At 34.4% G+C, this 22,230-nt stretch overlaps 1 protein-coding gene and 1 non-coding gene across 2 annotated transcripts; one reads left to right on the top strand and one right to left on the bottom strand.

Moving 5' to 3' along the window:
* Positions 1–12,600: 12,600 nt before the first annotated feature.
* On the top strand, positions 12,601–17,094 carry LOC133804353 (uncharacterized). The gene is made up of 7 exons (XM_062242521.1): positions 12,601–12,934; positions 13,375–13,460; positions 13,822–13,968; positions 14,053–14,161; positions 14,691–14,814; positions 15,746–16,016; positions 16,565–17,094. Exons 1-7 carry the CDS (start codon positions 12,811–12,813, stop codon positions 16,670–16,672), a joined length of 969 nt encoding a protein of 322 aa, XP_062098505.1. The 5' UTR covers positions 12,601–12,810; the 3' UTR covers positions 16,673–17,094.
* Positions 17,095–21,904: 4,810 nt separating this feature from the next.
* Positions 21,905–22,011, bottom strand: LOC133813205 (small nucleolar RNA R71). Its single transcript, XR_009884242.1, has one exon. It is a non-coding gene; the product is annotated as a small nucleolar RNA R71 (small nucleolar RNA).
* Positions 22,012–22,230: the final 219 nt, after the last annotated feature.

Raw genomic sequence — 22,230 nt, 5'->3', positions numbered from 1 at the left:
ATATTCACTAAATTCCCATTTATACCCCTGAGCTCACCCCGAGCCGGGTATAAATCCCTGCCATGACTTTTTCGCTACTTTGCTCACTAGGATCGTCTCAAGTCACAGATCACAGATTTATCCACATAATAATGTGGTCTCGACAATTATCACATATATTGTAATGACCCAACTACTCTAGACTTTGGACCATTAATGAAAACTACACATAGACCCTAATCCTTAATAGAACTTACAAGTGAAAAGATCATAACTTTATTAAAACAAATGTTAATCTTACATAAAATCTCAAGTAGGATATGGGATCCCATTGTTTCAAAATCAAAACATAACATAATGGTAATAAAAAAGAGATTACATAAAGAAGTGCGGAAAAATACACATAAAACCATAAGTAAAGACTTCATCCTCGAATCGAAACTCTCGGCTCTTTGAATCCATTCCGCCTCAATACACATTCCCCAAGCTTCCAAGAACCTTTCCCGCCACTAAAACTATTTTCCTGCACATATAAACAAAAAGGAGTGAGCCTAATGCCCAGCAAGGAAAATCTAACACATAGTCCATATACATAAATTTCATAAGAAACATAAAACATATCATAACACTTATGTCACATACATACTATAATGGCCATTATTACTTGGGGTCCCATAAACTAAACAAGTCATATGCCCATTAGATTAGTGGGGTCTTGCTAGCTAAGCAAGTCATATGCCCATAATCTATTTGGGGCTTGTTAGTCATATAGGTCATTTGCCCAAGTCTACAATCATACTTAACATAACATATTACATAACATAAAATCATAAGATAACATATAAAAGCATATAACACATAAATCCTATCCTATTTTCCTCACCAAAATAATCGGGATATGAGAACTGATTTGGGACCTTAGAACACTCCTAAAAACCATTTAAAATATGGTGAGTATATTGAAGAAAAGGGATGAAAGTGAAGAAGGAACTATACTATCAAAATATACTTACCAAAAACCTTGTGCTTAAGAACTTAGATTTCCTAACCAAGAATAAGAATAAGGTTAGAATACTGAGTAGAAGACTAAGAGAACTTTAAAGAATATAATACAGAAATGGACTAGAGTTTGGGATACCTTGAGTACTTCTATGATCAATCTAAACCTTGAACCGAAATGTGAATAGAACCTTACTTCCCAAGTGTTTGGTAAGCTTATAGTGATCAAGCTTATGATCCCCAACCCAAGTGTTTACACTCTCACAATAACCTTGCAATTTGCAGCCTCTGAACTTAGAGTAATAGATGAATAAATGGCTGGGTACTAGGTCCTATTTATAGAGTTTAGGAATGAAGAGATCTTCATTTAACTTGAATAAAAATAATGGCTTTTTAAGTGAAAAACATTTGAATTATCATTCAGCAGAGTCTGAAGACTCGTTCAAAAAGATGCTGGACTTATCAAGAGGTTGAAGGTTTGAATGGAGAACGTTTTTGAAAACTTTCAAAATATGCTGAGAGAGGCGATATATCGCCCCCTATAGGCGATATATCGCCTGGGCCAGTATGCCCGAGGCAATCGTGCAACGTTTTGTGTTTTTCGTATCTTCGTGCTGCGATATATCGCCCCCTATAGCTGCGATATATCGGCATACGCTGAATATTTAAACACAAAATTACACATTTTTAGCTTAATTTGAATTGAGTAAATAGCCTTGACTAAGCCCTTTAACGTTTTCAAAGCTGCTGACTGACCTTAGAGTATTCAAATTTTAACCTTAATAAATTTAATCCTCAAAATACTTAATCATTAATAAACCTATACATAACATGTGCTATTATCTTATTGGTTCTTATCTAAACCTTATAGTATAATAAATATTATCCTCAATATTAGTCATATTAATCAAACCTTAGGTTAAAATTAATATTCCTAAACTATAGGTTAAACTTAGAAAATCTACAAGTACTACTATGAGTGTCCAAATAAATCCCGGTCTGAACCAAAAATCCACAGTCATAAAGATAATACTATTATTACTATAATACTACTATCTAACTAGCTAAGTAAAGTTCTTGGACTCTACATATATCAATACAGTTATGCCCATAATGGCCAAAATTACGATTATGCCCTTCTAACCTAATCAGGGCCTGCATGCATGCTAATACACATAGTCATGCATCTCAAATATTCAAATAGTCATATAACATGCTTTAAATCATAATAATGCATCTTAATCATTAAAGTCACACATAATTCCCATTATGCCCTCCAGGCACACTAATCAAGGCCCTTAAGCCTTATTAGCAAATTTGGGTCGTTACAATAATATAACTCATATAATTCACATAATCATAAATATATTCAATTAGAATCACATAATCCACAAGTAATCTCAATTATGCCCTCCTAGCACACTAATCAAGGTACTAAACCTCATTAGGAGCTTTAGGACACTACAGTCGCGAAAGGATGTCTAGAGTTTAACATGAAGAATTGTTGCCCTAAATCGCTTTGTATCAAAGTCCACTGATAAGTGTCTCCTTTTTTTTAACTTATTAAGAGGGAACAAAAAATTTGAGTGGACTAACGAATGCGAGCTAGCATTTCAAGATCTGAATAAACATCTAGCTAAACCCCCATTCTATCAAAGCCTGTTAGCGGAGAGGCTTTGTACCTTTATCTGGTTGTGATAGAAAATGTGGTCAGCATTGTTTTAGTTCGAGAAGAGGATCGAACTCAAAATTCGGTCTATTACACCAGCAAGAGGCTTTTGGGAGCTGAAACTCGATATCTGTTGATGGAAAGACTCGCGTTCTGTCTGGTCTTAGCCTCAAGGAAGTTACGGCCTTACTTCCAGTCCCACGCAATACACATCTTAACCGATCAGGCTTTAAGGCAGGTGTTACATAAACTTGAAACATCAGGACAGTTGTTAAAGTGGGCCATTGAACTCAGCCAGTTCGAGATTCTATATAAACCACGATCAACCATCAAGGGGTAGGCCTTAGCTGATTTTGTGGCAGAATGCACCAGTTTTTAGGATGAACCTACGAGAGAGCCTATGCAAGAGTTAAGGAAACAGTTCGTAGATGGGTCATCTAATGAGTACGAGTCAGAAGCTAGAATCAATTTGATTACTCGTGAAGGACATTGCTTCCACACAGCTCTAAGATTCATATTTAACGCCTCAAATAATGAAGCTGCCTTGCTAGCAGGAATTCAAATCACCAAAGAGTTAAAAGCGAAGGCCATACAATGCTTCAGTGATTCATAGCTTGTGGTAAACCAAGTGTTAGGAGAATACCAATCCCGTGGAATCAAGATGGTTGTGTATTTAGCTAGAGTAAAAGACAAATTGTCAGAGTTCGAGTTTTACTCCATCGAGTAAGTCCCCCGTGAACAGAACACTAATGCAAACGCATTAGCTTGGCTTGCCACAACCAAGGAAGCGGACATGTTGAACGTAGTTCTGGATGAATTCCTTGGAAAACTGATCATAGATGGAGAATCAGAAAAGATTGAGCTAATTCATGTCGAGTCGCCCTGGATGACTCCAATCGTAGAATACCTCACTTCTAGAAGACTACCTGAAGATCGTAAGGATGGACAAAGGGTTCTATACCAAATCCTAAGATACATCCTAGTCAAAGGAATCCTCTATAGGTGAGGTCATTCCATGCCTTTTCTTAGGGCCTGAGCTATTCTAAAGGAAGTTCATGAGAAATTTTGTGGAGATTATCTTGGGGGCAAAATCTAGCTAGGAAGATACTCAGGTAGGGTTATTTTTGGCCAACCTTGAGGAAGGACTCGACCTTATATGTGTTAGAAGTGTGATAAATGCCAGCATTTCTCGACAATATCTCGGGATGCACCTATCAAGATTACCATGATCTCATTGTCTTGGCCATTTTCCATCTGGGAAATAGATTTGATCGGATCATTGCCAACAGGAAAAGGAGGAGTTCGCTATGTTGTGGTCGCTGTGGACTACGTCATGAAGTGGGCCGAAGCCAAACCATTAGCTACAATAAATTCAAAAAAAGTACTTGATTTTGTTATAAGGAACATAATTTGTCGCTACAAAATCCCAAGGAAAATTGTATCAGATAATGAGACTCGGTTTGACAGCAAGTTGTTCACAAACCTCTGTGAAAAGTACGGGATTATCAAGAGTTTCTCCTCGGTGGAATATACATAGGCTAATAGACAGGTGGAGGCGGTAAATAAAACCCTAAATACGAGCTTAAAGAAGAGGTTGGAAAACTCTAAAGGATTGTGGCCCGAACAGCTCCCGTAAGTACTTTGGGCGTACAAAACTTCCAACCTCACATCTACTAGTCATACACCGTTCTCATTAACCTTTGGAAGTGAAGCAATGCTCCCAGTCGAAGACCTAGTGACATCACACTAGCAAAGGACTTTCAATCAGGAACAAAATCATGACCTACTACAAGCATCTCTAGATCTAATTGAGGAATGGTGAGAAGAATCACAGATTCAACTCGCATATTACAAACAGAAAGTAACTCGCTACTTCAGCTCAAAAGTTAAAGAAAGGAAACTTGAGTTAGGAGATCTAGTATTGTGGAGCAAGTTCTTGGAAAATAAAGACCCTAAAGATGGCATACTAGGACCGAACTGGGAAAACCTTATCAGATCATGGAAATTCTACGAGAAGGAACGTTCAAATTAGCTTGATTAAACGGAGAAGGAGTTCCACGAACTTGGAATGCATTGCATTTGAGTAAATATTATCAGTGAATGCTTAGTCCGAGTCTGATTTTTACATCCAATTGTAAGGCTTACTTATAAAAGCCATTTCTTTATTAGCTTTTTTTTTATTTAATAAAATAAAGACATTGGGTGTTGTGTAGCTTGAACACAGTACCAAATTCCTCTAAATTTTTATATTATCACCCTGTAAAAGTGAACTGGATATTCATAATTTTTTATCGCTTGGGGAAGATACACGTGATAATTAATTTTTAGATAATAATTTTTAGTCTTTGAAAAAATCTGTAACTTAGAATTTGGAAGTGAAAATTTGGTAGATTGAAAAAGTCAAAGTTTTCATAATAATTCCAAATTTAACTAAGTTAAACAAGAAAACTCAAAGCAATAAGACTCTAGACTGAACTAGGTACAAGGCCTGAATATTAACATGTATGTTATTAAGCTATTAAAATCATGGATTTAACCAGGTATACAACCTGAGAACTAATTGGTCAGCTATTAAGCATGAAGTTCTACATACACCTCAATCTAAAATAATTCCCTATAGCTACGCATGTGTATAAAATTCAAAAAATTGAAGAAAAAAAATACAATATAGTAGAAGGGAAATGTATATAGATCTGAGAAATCTAAATTTAGAACAAGGATATTAACCTCGACCAATGCGAAAATGGAAAATTTTCTTGGCCTTCAAGGCCTAATTACAAGGGGCATTAATAATCCCCAGAATAAAAAACAACAAGAATAAAAATGACAAAGAGACTCCTCAACCCTGAGCTCCAACTTGCCCTTGAGAGGACACCTCGTCCTCCCCACCATCTCCACCAGCTACGGAAGTGTCCACTGTCTTTGAGGATTCTTTAGCCAGGCGATCTTGGAATTTGGCGTGGTAACGATCCTACAACTCCGCCTCCAAAAACAAGAAATAACCATTTTGGTTAAAGCACCAAACCTTGTAGAATAAATCTTCCACGATTGAATTTATCTTGGCCTCGTGGCCATCAACCTTAGATTGGAGGTCATCAACCATGGCCTAGAGCTGGTCCCGAGTTTTGATCACTTCAAGGGCTTGCGCCTTTGTGATCTTCTCATTAGCTCAGATTGTGTCAAGCTCCACCTAGAGTTTGGTGCATGCCTCCCCAAGTTGGGAGCTAGCATCCTCGAGCTGCTTGCACTTATCCTTGGCTTGATCCACTTTAGTAGAAATCTTGGACCCTGCTCAGATCTGGACAAAGAGTGCATGTCAATAGAAACAACTGCAAATTATACCAAGTATGGAATAAGCAAAGAAAAATCATTTTAGGCAAAAACTTACAGCCAAATGCATCCCCAGGGTTGAGTGCATCGCGTCCTGAGGAGCTAAGTCGTGTATTTTGTTTACCTCGCGTACTGTTATTTGGTTGACGTGGCCCACCACTTCAATGGTTAAGGTCTGGACTGGTCCCCAGAGATGGGCTGGGAATTCACCCACCTCCACATGAGGAGTTGGGATGGAGGTTGACAGAGCAGCAGGAGGATCAGCCCGGGGCTGGAGGAGGAGCGTCTTTGACCGTGACCACAGTCTCCTTTTGAGCTTGGGGTTGGGAAGAAGGCAGCTCTTTTCCCTTAGGCTGGGCCCTTGTAGACGAACCTCCTGCCCTAGTTACGTTCTTCTTTGTTAGTCTCTGCCTTTTGATGGCCAGGTCGAAGCTGGTGATGGCTACCGTCAGGTCGCTCATGTTTTCCTCTGCAAAGTAACTAAGAGAGGGTGTTGTACCCTAATTTCAATACGAGTTCCTTCACCCAACTTGGAAAAATAAATAAACGGAAAAAAAGCAAGGAAGATGTCTATTTATTATCCACGTATGCAACTAGACTTGCACAGTGGTCATACGAGCTAGGGATGCGGAAGTCACGCGATTACCCAAACCTTTCCATGGAATTTCTCTATAAATAATGGGAATGTTGGACAGGAAAAGGGAGGACGATTATTTTGTAATACTGAAACTCTGCCAAAATAGAGAGAAAACAACAATATTATAAACTCGTGGACTATGTGGATTTTAACCACTGAACCATGTAAAAGATTTGTGTTCTAGTGAATTCATTTCATTTTTCATTATGGTTTATAACTAAGCACTAATCTACCTTATTATTTCTTAATACACTGTTGGCGAAAAACCGCGTCAACAGAGGGTTAGATAAACATTAGTCTAACTTGGAAAACAACAAGTAAAGAAGAAAATCCTACCCTTCGAGCTATAGGAGGAGACTATAATAATCAGATCTGGATTGAGGGCTGGGCTAACTAATTGGGGAGTGTTGGCTCATAGATGCCTGGGTTTGGAGGAGATTCTAATGAGATAATCTCGGGCACGATCAGACTCGAGCTCATCATCTGAGCTTGGGTCGTACTCTGCATATGTTGAGACAGGGAAAAGTGTCCCAGATCCCAAAAATTTACCAAGACAGATATAGGTGTCATATTGCTGAAAATGGGCACTCCTAATATGTAGGGTATTTTCTACAACTATCGTTCTATTTGGGAGACTCAGGTCATGACGGGGAACTAGAAGGTCAACACATTGTTGGAAGGTCACATTTTTGTCCAGACCCTCAAGATGTTTGGTCACGATCGTCTTCGAGTCATGCCGAGCTAGCATGAAGTTGGCAGCAACCCGATTAATATTAGTTACATTGTTACCTTGGTTAAAGGTGCTGGGTGTTGGCCCCCGATTGAGCCCTACCAGGGTCATCACCCAGACCACTATGAGAAAGGCGTCTACACACCAAAGGTGTGACCTCTTCTTCCTCCTCGACCTCCTCAACAATGGCGAGGGCCATCTTTTTAGAAGGTCCCAGAGGTCAAAATGCAAGAGATTGGTTGTCCCCGATCAACTTGAAAGCTAACATGTTGGCATCTGTTATTATTACTCACCAATCTTTTTCTTCGGCGGGGACATATGCGAGCGTTAGGTATTGGTCCTTCCAGACCGAAGAAGCTTCAGACCTCTTATAGATAGTTGAATATACAATTAACACGATCAGAATTGTGAATATTCTGAAGCAGACAAAAGTACTTACAAAACCATCAAGGTAAAGGTACTTACGAGGTTGGTTGAAGTGTATGTATTCGCAGGTTGCGAACCCGTTTGACATGAAGAACATGTCCTTAAAATCGCATGGATGATTAGGGAGCTCAATGCTAGTGGCAGACTTGGGGAACCAAGGGAGATTGTAAAGCCCTCACCTCTGGTCTTGGTGCTGGAGTTGGCCTTAAGGCAGAAAAAGTAAAGGATATCCTCTAGGGTAAGGTCTTCCCATTCATTTTTAAGAAATAAAATTTTTAACCCCGCGAGGAGGCGATACACATTTGGGGGGAGCTGAAACGAAGCTAGCTTCACATAATTTAGAAAATTTTAAAAATACGTGCTCAATGGTAAAAAGGCCCCCACCTTTAGGTGCTCGTTGCTCCAAGCCCCAAAGCTATCTTTTAAGGGAGTGGAACTCCACTCTCCTTCAAATGTTGAGCGAGCATAAAACTTTGAGTATGTCTAGATGCCATGACCCTTCATTTTGGCATTAACCTGGGGCATGGAGGTTATCTGAGACACGATTTGCTTGGCCTAATAAAAACTATCTGCGGTAACCTCGACCTCCTTTTCCAACACTGGCCCAAAGTGGGGAATGGGGGTCTCTGCAACTTTTTGGCCTTGAAAGGAAGAGCCAACTACTTTCTTGGGTTGACTCATTATGATGACAATATAATTTAGCTCGCTTAGGCATTGAACATTTTTAACTATTAGTGAACGACCTAAGGATACAACTCTGGGATAAGGTTAAAAAATATCAAGTAAATTGGTCGTGCTTAATAACCATGGGTAAACTACTAGATAACTCAACCTAAATATTTGGATAGAAAGGAAATCCTACGAGTTGGAAAATCCTACGAAATTGGATAAATCCTACGAGCCGGAAAATTCTACAAAATTGGATAAATCCTATGAACTAATAATCTTATACGAGCTAGCGTGGGTGTGGAAACCGTGTACGTGGATTCACATGCGTCTCTAATTCACGCGCTCTGCCCCCAGGAAGTACTGTCACATCAGAAATCGAGTGTCGAAAATCTAGTCTTGGAAAGCGGTTCAGGAAATGTGGCCTCTAAGCTACCCGGGTTTGGGGTTAGAAACCCAAAAATTACCCTAAAAATTAGCCTAATCTGTTCTTGATTCAAACTCCAAAAATCCAGAAAACATGCCAAAAAAAAAAATTGCCTATTTCATTCTCTATATCCTTACAATTGCTGAACCTATACTCTTTCTTTGCCAAACACTAATATGTAAGCCAAAACTCTCGTATAGAGCCAGTACGTGAAAAAGTAATGGTACAGAGACATTCCAAAAAAGAAAAAGACAAATTAAGAAAAAAATAAATTTATAGTGATGAGTAGAACTCACCTACAGTTGATGAAGGTTTTGATCGAAGAGTGAAACTCGAGGAATTGGAGAGATCGAGACATTGATTCCAAAAAATGACTACCAAAAAGCTTCTGAAGAATGAGAGAGAATGAAAGAGAAAGTTTTGCAAGGAAAAAAATGAAAAGGTTGTAATGAGATTGATCAGATAAAGGGCGTATATATAGAAAAAGCCTGGGGGAGATCTGGAGTCGTTTGATTGAAGAAATTTTAGATCGGATGACCAAAATTAAATAGACAAAACAGCAGCGAAAATGTGACAATATGTACTCGAGAACCCAAAAAGACGCTTATAAAAATGAGACACGTGTCCAATACTCGAGAGGGTAGGTTCCCATGACAGAAGTGGAAAAGCCTCTACTGTGTTTGTCAAAAGTTAGGGTGACGTCACACACGACCAAAGGCTTGTTGGGCAAATGTTGTACATGAAAAATACGATCTGTCGTGTCTTGTTCGCAGTACAGCTAACAAGTATTTAATGAAGATTATTCATAGTCCCGAGAACACAGTACAAGTTCCCAAATGGGTAGTTCGAGTAAAGCCCAGGTCGACTAGACATCAAGGAGACCGCCTAGAAGGATCCTTAGGTCGTATAGTCATATCTCGAACATCTCAATGTTTAGGTCGGTCTAACCTAGAAACCTCTAGCTCACATAGTGTGCATCTGCTCGCTGTCGACGCCTGGAATACGTAGACTTGAATTCTTGAAGACTCAGGGACTTTATATACATAATTAATAAGTTGTAACCCCTGCCTGATAAATGTATAATATCAGGCAATCAATGTACTTAATGTATTTATGTGTACGTTTGGGGAATTACCCCATGCTTGTACGTTACACAATGTTAAACGGCTATCCAAATCTATCCATTGAACCCTTATAAATAGAGAGGGAATGGACAGAAAAAATGATTGAACCTTTGTATGCCAAAACTCTACAGAAATTGTCATAAACAATTTCCTAAGAGATAAACACGCAATAGTAAAGACTTATGGACTAGATGAATTTTAACCATTGAACCATATAAAGTTCTTGATGTTTTTTCTTTGAATGATTTAGATAAAGCCTAATTTCATCATCAGATTTCTTAAATGACTGTTGACGAAAAACTGTATCAACAACAACTTAATTATAAAAAAAACTATGGGTTATTTGTTAATTTATACATGGGAATCTAAAAGACATATTTGAAAACTTAAAAAAAGCCATAGAAACATGCACAAATTGAAAATCCCATACCTCTTCTATATAAAATGTGTGTAAATAATGAAAATTCTTGATTTTAATGGTTTGTTTTATTAATTTTAAGGGAATATACTTTTAAAACTAATTAAAAATAGATATTTTCTAATTATATTAATAGAAATTTAAATATTATAATATAAATTCAAATGTTATAAAATATCAGTATTATATAATATATAATACAAGATTAGATATTTAATAATTATATTAATATAAATTTAAATGTTATAATTTATTATTATGATAATAATATATAATCCTAATTTTTTACTAATTATATTAATATAAATTCAAATATTATAAAATATAATAATAATAATATTTAATACAAGATATTTAATACTTATATTAATATAAGAGATATTTGCAGCATAAATACCCAATGTTTGGATTTTGTACGCGGCATAGACCCAATGTTTATTTTTAATGGCAATAGTACCCGAAGTCAGTAAAAGTGTAATTCCTTCAGCCTCCTCCGTTAGGTCTCTATTTCGTGATGACTGGACCAACGCGTGTCACTCCGTGATTAGTCCAACTTAATAATATTTTAAAAATAATTATGATTTGGACCAATAAAAACGTAACACGTGTCTGCCAAATCAGCTCATTAACAAACCTAACGGAGGAGACTGACGGAATTACACTTTTACTGACTTTGGGTACTATTGCCACTAAAAATAAACATTGGGTCTATGTCGCGTACAAAACTCAAACATTGGGTACTTATGCCACAATTATCCCATAATATAAATCTCTTCTATATAAAAAGTGTGCAGATAACATAAATTCTTAGTTTTAACGGTTTGTTTTGTTAACTTTAACAAAATATTATAAATATTTAACGGAATTTACTTTTAAAACTAATTAAAAATATATTTTTTTCTAATTATATTAATATTAATATAAATTTAAATATTCGAATATAAATTCAAATTCAAATTCAAATGTTATAAAATATCATTATTATAATAATATATAATACAAGATTAAATATTTAATAATTATATTAATATAAATTTAAATGTTATAAAATATTATTATGATAATAATATATAATCCTAATTTTTTACTAATTATATTAATATGAATTAAAATATTATTATAATAATAATATTTAATACAAGATATTTAATACTTATATTAATATAAATCTATTCTATATAAAAAATGTGTAGATAACAGAAATTCGTAGTTTTAACGGTTTGTTTTGTTAACTTTAACGAAATATTCTAAATATTTAACAGAATATACTTTTAAAATTAATTAAAAATAAATATTTTCTAATTATATTAATATAAATTTAATTTCAAATGTTATAAAATATTATTGTTATAATAATATATAATACAAAACTAGATATTTAATAATTATATTAATATAAATTTAAATGTTATAAAATCTTATTATGATAATAATATATAATCATAGTTTTTTACTAATTATATTAATATGAATTCAAATATTATAAAATATTATTATAATAATAATATTTATACAAAATTAGATATTTAATATTTATATTAATATAAATTTAAATGTTATAAATTATCATTATAATAATATATAATACTTAATTTTAATTTTTATTAAAAATGTTATTATATTATATATATTTAAAAAAAATCATAAAAAATGTTTTGGTTTAATGTTTGATTTAATATGTTTTTGTTATTTTTTTATGTGTAATATTATTTATTTATTTAAAATTTATACGACAATAATATAAATTTAATAAAAATAATTAATAAATTTTATAAATAAAACAAAAACGCAAACTTGAATGGTAGGTTGTTTGTAACTATGAAATAAATAAATGATAAAAATAATCCTAATATTTTAAATTAAAATACACATGAGGATAAATCATGTAAGCGTATATTGGAATTGGATCGATATTTTTATTGTTTTAAAAAGCCAAATGGAATTATAGCATACATTCTCGTAAAAAGGTTTCGAATTTTGATTGAATGAAAAACAACCACAATGATCACTAGCAGTTTTATTAAAACAATAACTGCATGGAGTATAAGTGACCTAAATATAAAGTTACTTCTCAAATCTTATTATTATTATTATTATTTTTATAATATTGTATATTGTTTTTAATGAGAAAGGTAGCTTATCAAAACTGGAGGACTAAACTATATAATTCCTAAAAAAGAAAAGAAAATAGAAAAAACAATATGGCGTTTGGTACGAAAAAAGAAATTGAAATACGTTGACGTTTTCAGAATCCCATTCCACTTCACCGTTCTCAGGCCAGGCATTGAAATTCTCCTCCCTTTCAGAGAATTGGGAATTAGGGTTTTGTTTAATGCAGTCTAACAAAGAAAGCCCATTTCTTTCAATTCTCTGTTACTTTTAATCTTCTCCTTCATCGCACTTTTATGGCGGACCACTCCGACGACTCGCCTCTCATCCCACCTTCTCCGATCACTGATCCCAACGAGATCGACCTCGAGGCAGGCCCCGGCGAACAAATCCAGTGCCGAATTTGTCTTGAAACAGACGGTGATTTTTCTTTTTGCTGCCAAATATTCTTTCTTTGTCCTCTTCTTCTATTCAATTTGTTTTAAGTCTCTCCCTTTCTCATTTTGGTGTTCTTGAAATTTGATACTTAATTGGAATAATTGGTGCTTGAAAGAATAGCTGATGAAGATTTAGGGGAAAGTATAGTATACAATTTTATTGGTTCTGCTGGTTTGTTTGGATAGTGCTGATGAAGAATTAGTCAACTAAGCCAATTTATTTAGTCTGCTTTGGCTGCGGAAACAACTAAGCTGAACCAGTTCATGTGACTTTTGAAAAAAAAATTGTTTTTTATGTAATAGTTGAATTGAGGCTCCTAGGGTGGAGAAAAGGATTTAGTCCTTTTTTCTATCTTTCTTTTAGGGATGATAGGTGGAGTAAAGCTATTTAGGCTGTAATTAGTGTTTGTATTTATTTCTCAGGTAGGGACTTTATAGCTCCTTGTAAGTGCAAGGGCACGTCGAAGTACGTGCACCGGGAATGTTTGGATCATTGGCGAGCCGTAAGGGTATGTATGCAAATACTATTTTTTCACTCTTAAATAAAAAATTATGGAGCGTAATATGATAATCATGTGAATGTGATGCTTTTTATGCATATGGTTTGTTGCTTAGTTTTACAAAGTAATGACATATAAATGCAAGGACAGGCCAGAATAAAGTTACAAATTGAAAGGATGCTAACCCGTTTTTTGTGTGTATGATTATATTTAATGAATTGGAGATGTGGTTATGATGTTATTTGCGTAATGTTAAATTTAGTAGATAATAGTAAGTTTTTAATAAGTATAGTATATCATCCATTGCACTTGTTTTTCTAAATATTTCACTTTTACTTGATGGAACTGATTGTGCCACTTTACTTTTCAGGAGGGATTTGCATTTGCTCACTGCACAACCTGTAAAGCCCCTTACCACCTGAGAGTCCACGTTGCTGCCGATAGGAAATGGAGAACCTTGAAATTCCGATTCTTTGTGACTAGAGACATCATGTTTATATTTCTGACTGTTCAACTTGTAAGTTATTGGTTACTCTTTAGAGCTGTCATTTTCAGTGTTTCTGAGGATTTTACTAAATCTCATATTTCTTTTCCTGTGCAGGTTATAGCTTCATTGGCATATCTGGTGTATTTGACAGATGGCTACCAGCAATCCTGGCTTCGCCGTGCTTGGGGTTTTGATAGTGAGGTTACTTTCTATTACATTTGTGGTAAATCTCATTTCTCAACCCTCAAGTATCCACATTAATCCCTTAAATTCTTGTACATGTGTGCTTCTTATAGGTGATACTTGTCATTTATAACCACAAATATTTTACACTGGTATTGTATTTTTGGAGGGGGGGGGGGAGGAATGCACGAGATTGTTGTTGATTAACTGTTTAACCATTGCCTTATGGAAATGTTTTCACTAGAAATGTTTCTCACAGTATTGACTACTGAGTACTGAATACACACATTAATGATTATTATGAAAACTATGGTATTAATTGTTTTCAAATAAACAGTAAGATTGCTATATTTTGAGATCAGGTGGCAATACTTATACTGTGCTGTTACTGGAATGCCTTTTTACTTGAAAGTGATCCAGTCACTGATAACTGTCCTGCACCGTTCTATTTTGTGATTGTTTTTGTTTTCTTTGGTTATTAAGGTTTTGATTATTGATCTTCATCTTATACTCTCTTATCTAGTCGTTTGATCTTGTTTTTATTCACTTTATTACCCTGTTGAATGCAGGAGCTCTATTGTTTTTCGCTTTGCTTGGTTTGTCTGGGTGCTTCATTACTTGTTATGATCGAAGAGTGCGCAATGATTTGGCCCAGCCTTGCCGAGAATTATGCCTTTGTTGCTGTCATCCTGGGTATGTCTATGCTGTATTTCCTTTTGGATATTAAATGTAGTTGATTTTAATTTTTACTTTCGGTTCACTTTATCATTAACATTATCTTTCCTTTCTCTTTGAAGTATTATAGCTTGGATTGAAAATTTTGATGAAGCTAATTTTTATATCATCTACTTTTTTTCTTCTTTTTCTCAATTCATTTACATCATTGACTTAGTTGTTTGTTTTCACTATAAGTTAATTATCAAGTCTAGAGAGTTGGGTTGTATGTTTTCATGGTAAGAAATTATTGATCAAATCTAGAGAGATGAATTTCTATTCTTGTTTGCATGAGCATATGAAGCCATGGACAAAGGCCAGCACATCTATCTTTTCTTCTTTTTTTTTTATTGAGAAAGGAAAAGTAGAATTTCTGTTTACAAAGTAGGCCTGAGTGGAACAGGGGTGGGAAGAATCAAGATAGATTTATCTGCTCTGAAGAGGAAGGGGTACTTGCAAACACACTTTGCTGTCCTTTGGTTGTATTGCAATATTCCATTTGTATCCACTGTCATTTATTGCATCCTCAAGTCTAGAGCATGATAATTAAGATACAAAGTTTAGGATTACACCTGTATGCACTTCCTCCTAGCTTTCACTTTCTTGTGCTCAATATTCTTTGCAAAATTGGGAATTATCATGTGGGATACCAGTGCAAATAGATGTCCAATTTTTCTTTTAAGACTGACACCAAGACCCAAGTTTATTTTTGAGCTCTTTAGGTTGTACTTTGTGGCATCTTGGAATCTTTACAGAACATACATTCATTCACTGACACATGTTGTCTTTAACCTATGTTGATTAGGAGTATTTATGGGAAGAACCACATCTTATTCATCTTTTGTTGTTATGACTTCTGAATTTTTGTGAAAATGAATATGATGACTAAATTCTTTGTTAAATCCTGCAGAGTTTGTGCAGACTGTCATTTGCCTGGCACCCTTTGTATGTGGACTGACTGCACCACATGCTTTGAGAGCTGTGCAAGTATGGCAGGTGAATGTGGTTGCTTAGGAGGTGCTGGTGAAGCAGGGTTACCACTACTGTTTATAATGGCATTGGTTGTGCTCGGACTATTTACTTTGACTGGAATATTCTATAGTGTATTGGTTGCTACTATGGTAGGGCAAAGGATCTGGCAGCGGCATTATCACATACTTGCAAAAAGGATGCTAACAAAAGTGAGTGTGATCAATCTTCTGTCATTGTTATTAGGCTGCAATATTGCAAGTTTCTATTTGTCATCCATTAAACCAACAAGTGAAGTTCAATAAGTCAAGAATGTTGCTCATTAAAGTTTAGCTGAATCATTATTTTACTTAATCTACCAGTGTGTTGAGTAGTGCTTTCTTGAAAAGAAAAAAGAACAGCATATGGTGGATAGCTGTGTATTGGCATAAGTCTCAGGTAACAGAACTCGTGTTAAAGAATAATGGTTGGGAATCTAATTCATTTTTTGCCTGGGATGGGACCTATGTCAAGAGTTTTATGGAAAACCATTCTAGCCTATTTGATAAATTGTTAGCTTCTCTCTACTACCCTATGACAAGAATGAATTCCTAAAAAATATTTATACTGCCTATTACAATGTGATTAAATGCTTTATTGAGTTGAAGTTTTGTGTGTTGAGAACATGTTTTGTTAGTAGAAAGGAAATGTTAGAGGATTTTGTTGAGCTTGGATGCTAAATTCTATTTTTGGTGTTGATATATTTTCTTTTCTTTACTAGGAATATGTTGTTGAAGATGTCGATGGTGAAATGACGGGATCTGATTGGTCTCCCCCTCCTCTTCCACAAGAGCATGTTCAACAACTGAAGACACTTGGCCTCTTATAAGTTAAAAAGGGTTCTCAAAAATATCATCAATACTCACAACAAATATCATGGTGCATATTTCACTTTCTCTCCTCCTATTTGGTAAATCAGTCCGTTACTTGTCGTCTTATCTTCGTTTAATCATATATTTCTTATCTGGGTCACTGAGAAATGAGAATGATGTGGAAGGCGCTTGTAAAGAAGTTATATTCATTAAAACTGGTTATGATTAATGGAAGGTAACTTTTGAGATTGAGATTTATTAGATGGGTAGAAGAAAAGAAATTTGGGTTTAGAAGAATGTCTTAACAAGCTAACGTGCGTGTATTAATGTATATCAGTGAGGTTTACAAACTTGTAATTTGCTGGAGGTGGTGTATTGTACTTGGCTTCTATTATTTTTGCTGTTGTATTGGTAAATAAAAGAATCTGCAACTAAAAAACTCTTCTTATGCACAATTTAAATCATCCCTTTGTTATGATTATTCACATGGTACTTAGTTGGTACATAAAACAACCGAGTCCATCTTTACATTTTACTTTCCTTTTTCGTCTAATTTTACATTAATAGTCAAAGACCGTTCATGGCAGGTTTGCTAAAATTAATTGGAAACTTTGGCAAACTATACTTGTTGGTATGCTTTTGACATTTAAATGGATAAAAACATTCCTGAAAATAGACCATCTTCCTCTGGTTAATTACTTTCACGTTCCCATTCCCCTTGTTAATGTTTTTGATATTTTTCTAGTGAAATAACTTAAATTTGAACTTTGTAAATTAGAGTGTTACTTTTCCTTGTCGTCCCAAGAAACAAATACGACTTTGATGTAGATTTAATCAAGAAGCATGAGTAAGTGTTTCCTTAATGATTTATTTATGAGTATACATTTAAAATCTATGTAATTATGGATCGAACTACTTTGAAAGAATATTTATGTTTGTATTTTTTTTAAATGCACGAAGAGCTAGATTTTGGCTGTTTGAAAAATGTAATGTGGTTTTCCATATCCTGTCACATGGATGAAATTTTGATGAGTTGTTATTTGACTTGACATATTTTTGATGTTTTTTCAATACTTTTTTTAATTCAACGGTATTCAATGCCTCCTTGATGATCATTGAATTTAAATTATAGTGTGTTTTAAAGTTTTTTTAAATTTTTTTTATATGAGAGCTTAAGATGGCTAATTTGTTTAGCCTCAATGGAATTCCATGGTTTATGTGCGGATTGTTTTTGATAAATTTTAATAGGGTTCGACTTTTTTTTTCCCTTTTAAAAGAAAAATTAAATTTTGCGCAGATTCAAGTGTCAATTTTTCATCTTCTACAATAGTATGTTGAAATAAATCGTAGATAACTAGATTTAAGGTGAGAGTTCAAGTACATGTATTTTATTTTCAATAGATGTAGGTTACTTATAACTATTAAGATAAGTCGTATGAAATACTTAAATAGATAGATCTTTGTATGAAATACTTATAGTAGGTAGATCTTTGTTTGACTTAAAATTGGAGGTTCTCTATTAATGTGATGGACAACCCCTACCTCCAGTTACTAGTACTACTGATGCATAAGTCTTTTTTTTCTTGATGAGAGCGCCATTTCTATCCGGCATCAGACTCTACTTTGTTTACAAATTATAAAGAAAAAAAATCTTTGTGGGTTTTGCTAATAAAATGGAATCTACCTAACCAACATTTGTTAATGATGATCAAATTGCTGAGTTCATCAACAATAACAGAAGAAGACTATGAAGGAACACATAATCTTAGCAAATAAAGTGGTGTAATATTTATAGTAGAAGATACTCCAAACTCAAATAAGGTAAATATTGATAAAGTTTTTACAACAAGTTGGATTTAAAAGCCGAAGCCCATTAGTATACACTAAAGAGGAATTTTAAATTCCCATTAAAAAAGTTTTAGAAATGATGTTTGGTACATCACTATAAAGATCTTGATTGTAATTGGTGATTGTGGGGTAGAAAGTTGATCGATTTCAATATGTTTGAGATAAAAAGATTTTGAAGTGAACACTGCATGCTTGAACTATGGACTAGTTTGGTACATCTATGTTATGAAAAAAATATATGTTACTGATTAGTGCCCAAAAATACACATTTATTGATTTTAATAGTCAAAATAAATTAAGTTTTAAATAATATTTTCATCAAATTAATATGATTAAATTTATAAATGAAAATATTTAATTTTAATTTAGTTTGTTTTATTTTGTAGGCTTTAATTAATATTTTTGGCACTTGGAAACAAAGAAAAAAAAAAGAGAAATAAATAAAATTGAAGAAGGAAAAGGAAATGTGGCATTATTGAAAGAGGGAAGCCCAAAAAAATAAGCCCAGAGTTCGGCCCAGGCCCGCCAGGCTCTTTGCACCCAAAGCCACCATCTGGTCCACTCATCTCGCGCCACCTGTCAGCAGCCTCCCCTTCAGCCTTCAGCTCCAACGTGACCCTCCAGCTGCGACACCTGTCCTCCAATTCCTTCAATAGCAGCCACCTGAAGCCTATGCCTCACCCAAACAACTTCAACGAAGTCCATTCCTTCAACACAGCTTCCCAACAAAGCCGAAGGCCCAAACGAAGGCCAGCCTCCAACGGCCCAAGCCCAACTCACGCCCAAGCATCTTGCTTCTTCAGCCAGCCGCCTACGTGTCACTCCCTCATTGGCTGAAAATGGGTCAAAACCATCTTATGTCACCAGCCATGTTTTGTGGGTATTGGGCTTTATAAATTGCTATTTTGAGCTTTAAAGATCATGTTTTTGTGGTATTTTAGAAAATGAGCATTTTGACTATATACAAAAATAGCTAGGGTAATATTAATAATAAGATTTGATTTTTCAAAATCATATTTTATTATTAATATTTCAGATTTATTTTGTAAACCTCATTTTGTTGTTTAATTTCCTTTTAGTCATTTTCTACTTTTATAAATAGGGACTATTTCTTCATAATAGGTATGTAATTTTTAGAGTAGAGAAACTATAGCAAAATTTCCACTCACTTTCTTCTCATATTTTCTTCTTAGAATTTTGTGAGAATCATGAGCATAATGGCCTAATCTTCCTAGGAAGGTTAGGGATGATTCCATATGCTAGTGATTTTATTTTGCTACTTTGATTTACTATGTTCTTAATGTAATATATTTGAGTTATTTATGTTCTTTCATCTCTATCTTTATTTTGTTATCTTTATTCACTTATGCTAATAGTATATAGGATTAGTCATACTCTTTCTATGTGCTTCTAATTAGTAAAAGTAATATTGATACATAATTTTATGTCTAATCTTCGATTGCATTATTGCCCTTGGGTATTTTGTCATTTTTAGATTTTTTCATAAGATTAACTTTGTGCTTTTAAAGTAAAGAACTTTATAACTCAAATGGACTTTTGTTCGAAAAAAATATATAGACTTTAATGTTAGATTTTCCAAGTAAATGTTGGGATGTGAACTATTTACTTGTGTATTTTTGTAAATCAAGTAACCAAGTAACTAAACAAGCATATGGATGATTCTTGAAACTTTTCATTTTCTCAAACTCTTGATTACATCTTACATTTATTTCACTTATCTCATTTCATCACTTTTTTCAAAAATACAATACCAAAATCTCAAACCTCTTTTCATTTCCATCTTTTGATTCATTTATTGTTACTAATTTTTGTGTTATTTTCTACTAATTTTTGAGTATAGGTTACCTCCTTGTGGATCGACTGCCCGATTATACTACAACTACCGCTTAGTGGTTGTCATGATTGGGGCGTTAAACAAATTTTAGCGCCGTTGCCGGGGAGGTAATTTTCAAAGGTTTAGTGAAATTTTTACAAAAATATTTGTAACTTTACTTGTGTTTTTGTTGGAATAAATATTGTGTTAGTATAGTTTTTTTTTATTTACTAATTTTTAATTAATTAGATTATAATTATAACAAAAAAATCTTTATTTATATATATACATTTATTTTCTTTTCTTCTCTTCTTTTACTCTTTTTTTCGGTAACAAAATATATATATATATATAAATATTCATATACATGTACATATTTGGAAAAAAAAAAGATTAAGCTTGCTATTTTATCTTCACTTTAATTTTCTTTTCTTTATTTTTTTTTTTGTATTTTTTTTTTGCTACTTAGTTAGGTTTTTCTTTTCCTTTGCCTTAGTTTTCCTTAGAATTTAGGTTTTTCAAAAAAAAAAAAAAACAACATAAAATTGCATAAAGTTGTTCATAAAATTTCAATCATAAAACGCTTAGTATTGGGAACAATTGTGTAATATTACAAATGGTAGAAACCGATATTGTTCTGTCTAGAAAGATTGGTTGTTAAATAAGGTTTGTGATAGCGTTGCCCTCCACACTTACCTGGGAACCTCGGGGAGTTCTGTCTAGGCAAGTGTGGGCCTAAAGCGGTACCTTGGCAACCTTCCCAATCGGCCTGGGAATATTTCGAGCATCTACCTTTACACTATTACATTGTTGAACTTATTACTATAAGAAAACCAAGCTTGTTCTGTCAAAAAAAGCAATTTCACTCTGCTTAAAGGTTTTTTGGTCGAAAAGGTTGACTTGTGATCCACCATACTTACTCAGTAACCTCGGGGAGTTCTAGTAAGGTGTTGGAGATCACCCGAAAACCTCCAAATTTACCTGGGAACAAGTTTAACAAAAATAATAATAAATCAAAAAATAAAAAAAGAGACATAAAATAAATCTAATTCTGATTTCCAAGAGTGCATGAATCATCACAAAACTTCCAGTGACACTTCTTCCAATTCATCTGCCACTCCTACCGGAACTCCTTCCACCAATCATGCTTCTCCACAAACTTTCGCTAATAATAACCCATTCGCAATGGCTCGCAATGATGAAATCCAATCAAGAACTCTCAATGAATATCTCCATCCTACTCGCACTTCCACACCTTCATACATTATTTTCCCTCCTAATATGCCCGAATTAGACTTTAAACCTGGCATGATTCAACTCTTGCCTACATTTCATGGAATGGAAAACGAAAGCCCATACGTGCATATCAGAGAATTCGAGGACGTAGTAGCCATGTTCCTATAATCGAGCCAAAAATGTCGATGCTGTGCGACTAAAGTTCTTCCCTTTCTCCTTGAAGGAAAAAGCCAAAAGTTGGTTATACTCTTTGAGACCTAGGTCGATTGGAACATGGGAGGAGATGACTAAATCTTTCTTTCTAAAACACTTCCCCAGCCATAAGACCAATAGTCTAAAACGACAGATTTTCACATTCTCCCAAAAAGACAATGAAACGTTCTATCAAGTCTGGGAAAGATTCAAAGATCTATTGAATCAGTGCCCGCACCATGGCTATGAGAACTGGCGTTTGGTCAGTTACTTCTATGAAGACCTCACGAGTCATGAGCGCTAGTTTGTAGAAATGCTATGCAATGGTGAATTCCTCGAAAAAGAGCCAGACGATGCTCTTGAATATCTCAAAGAAACCGCAAAAGAGTCTCACACCTGGACTGGTCCAAGTGCTACTGACAGCACCAACCGATAGAAACCATCTGGGATCTATCAACTTCGAGA

Source organism: Humulus lupulus, chromosome 1 (assembly GCF_963169125.1).
Source record: "Humulus lupulus chromosome 1, drHumLupu1.1, whole genome shotgun sequence".
Taxonomy (NCBI): Eukaryota; Viridiplantae; Streptophyta; class Magnoliopsida; order Rosales; family Cannabaceae; genus Humulus; species Humulus lupulus.
This window is presented reverse-complemented; position numbering and strand designations above follow the sequence as displayed.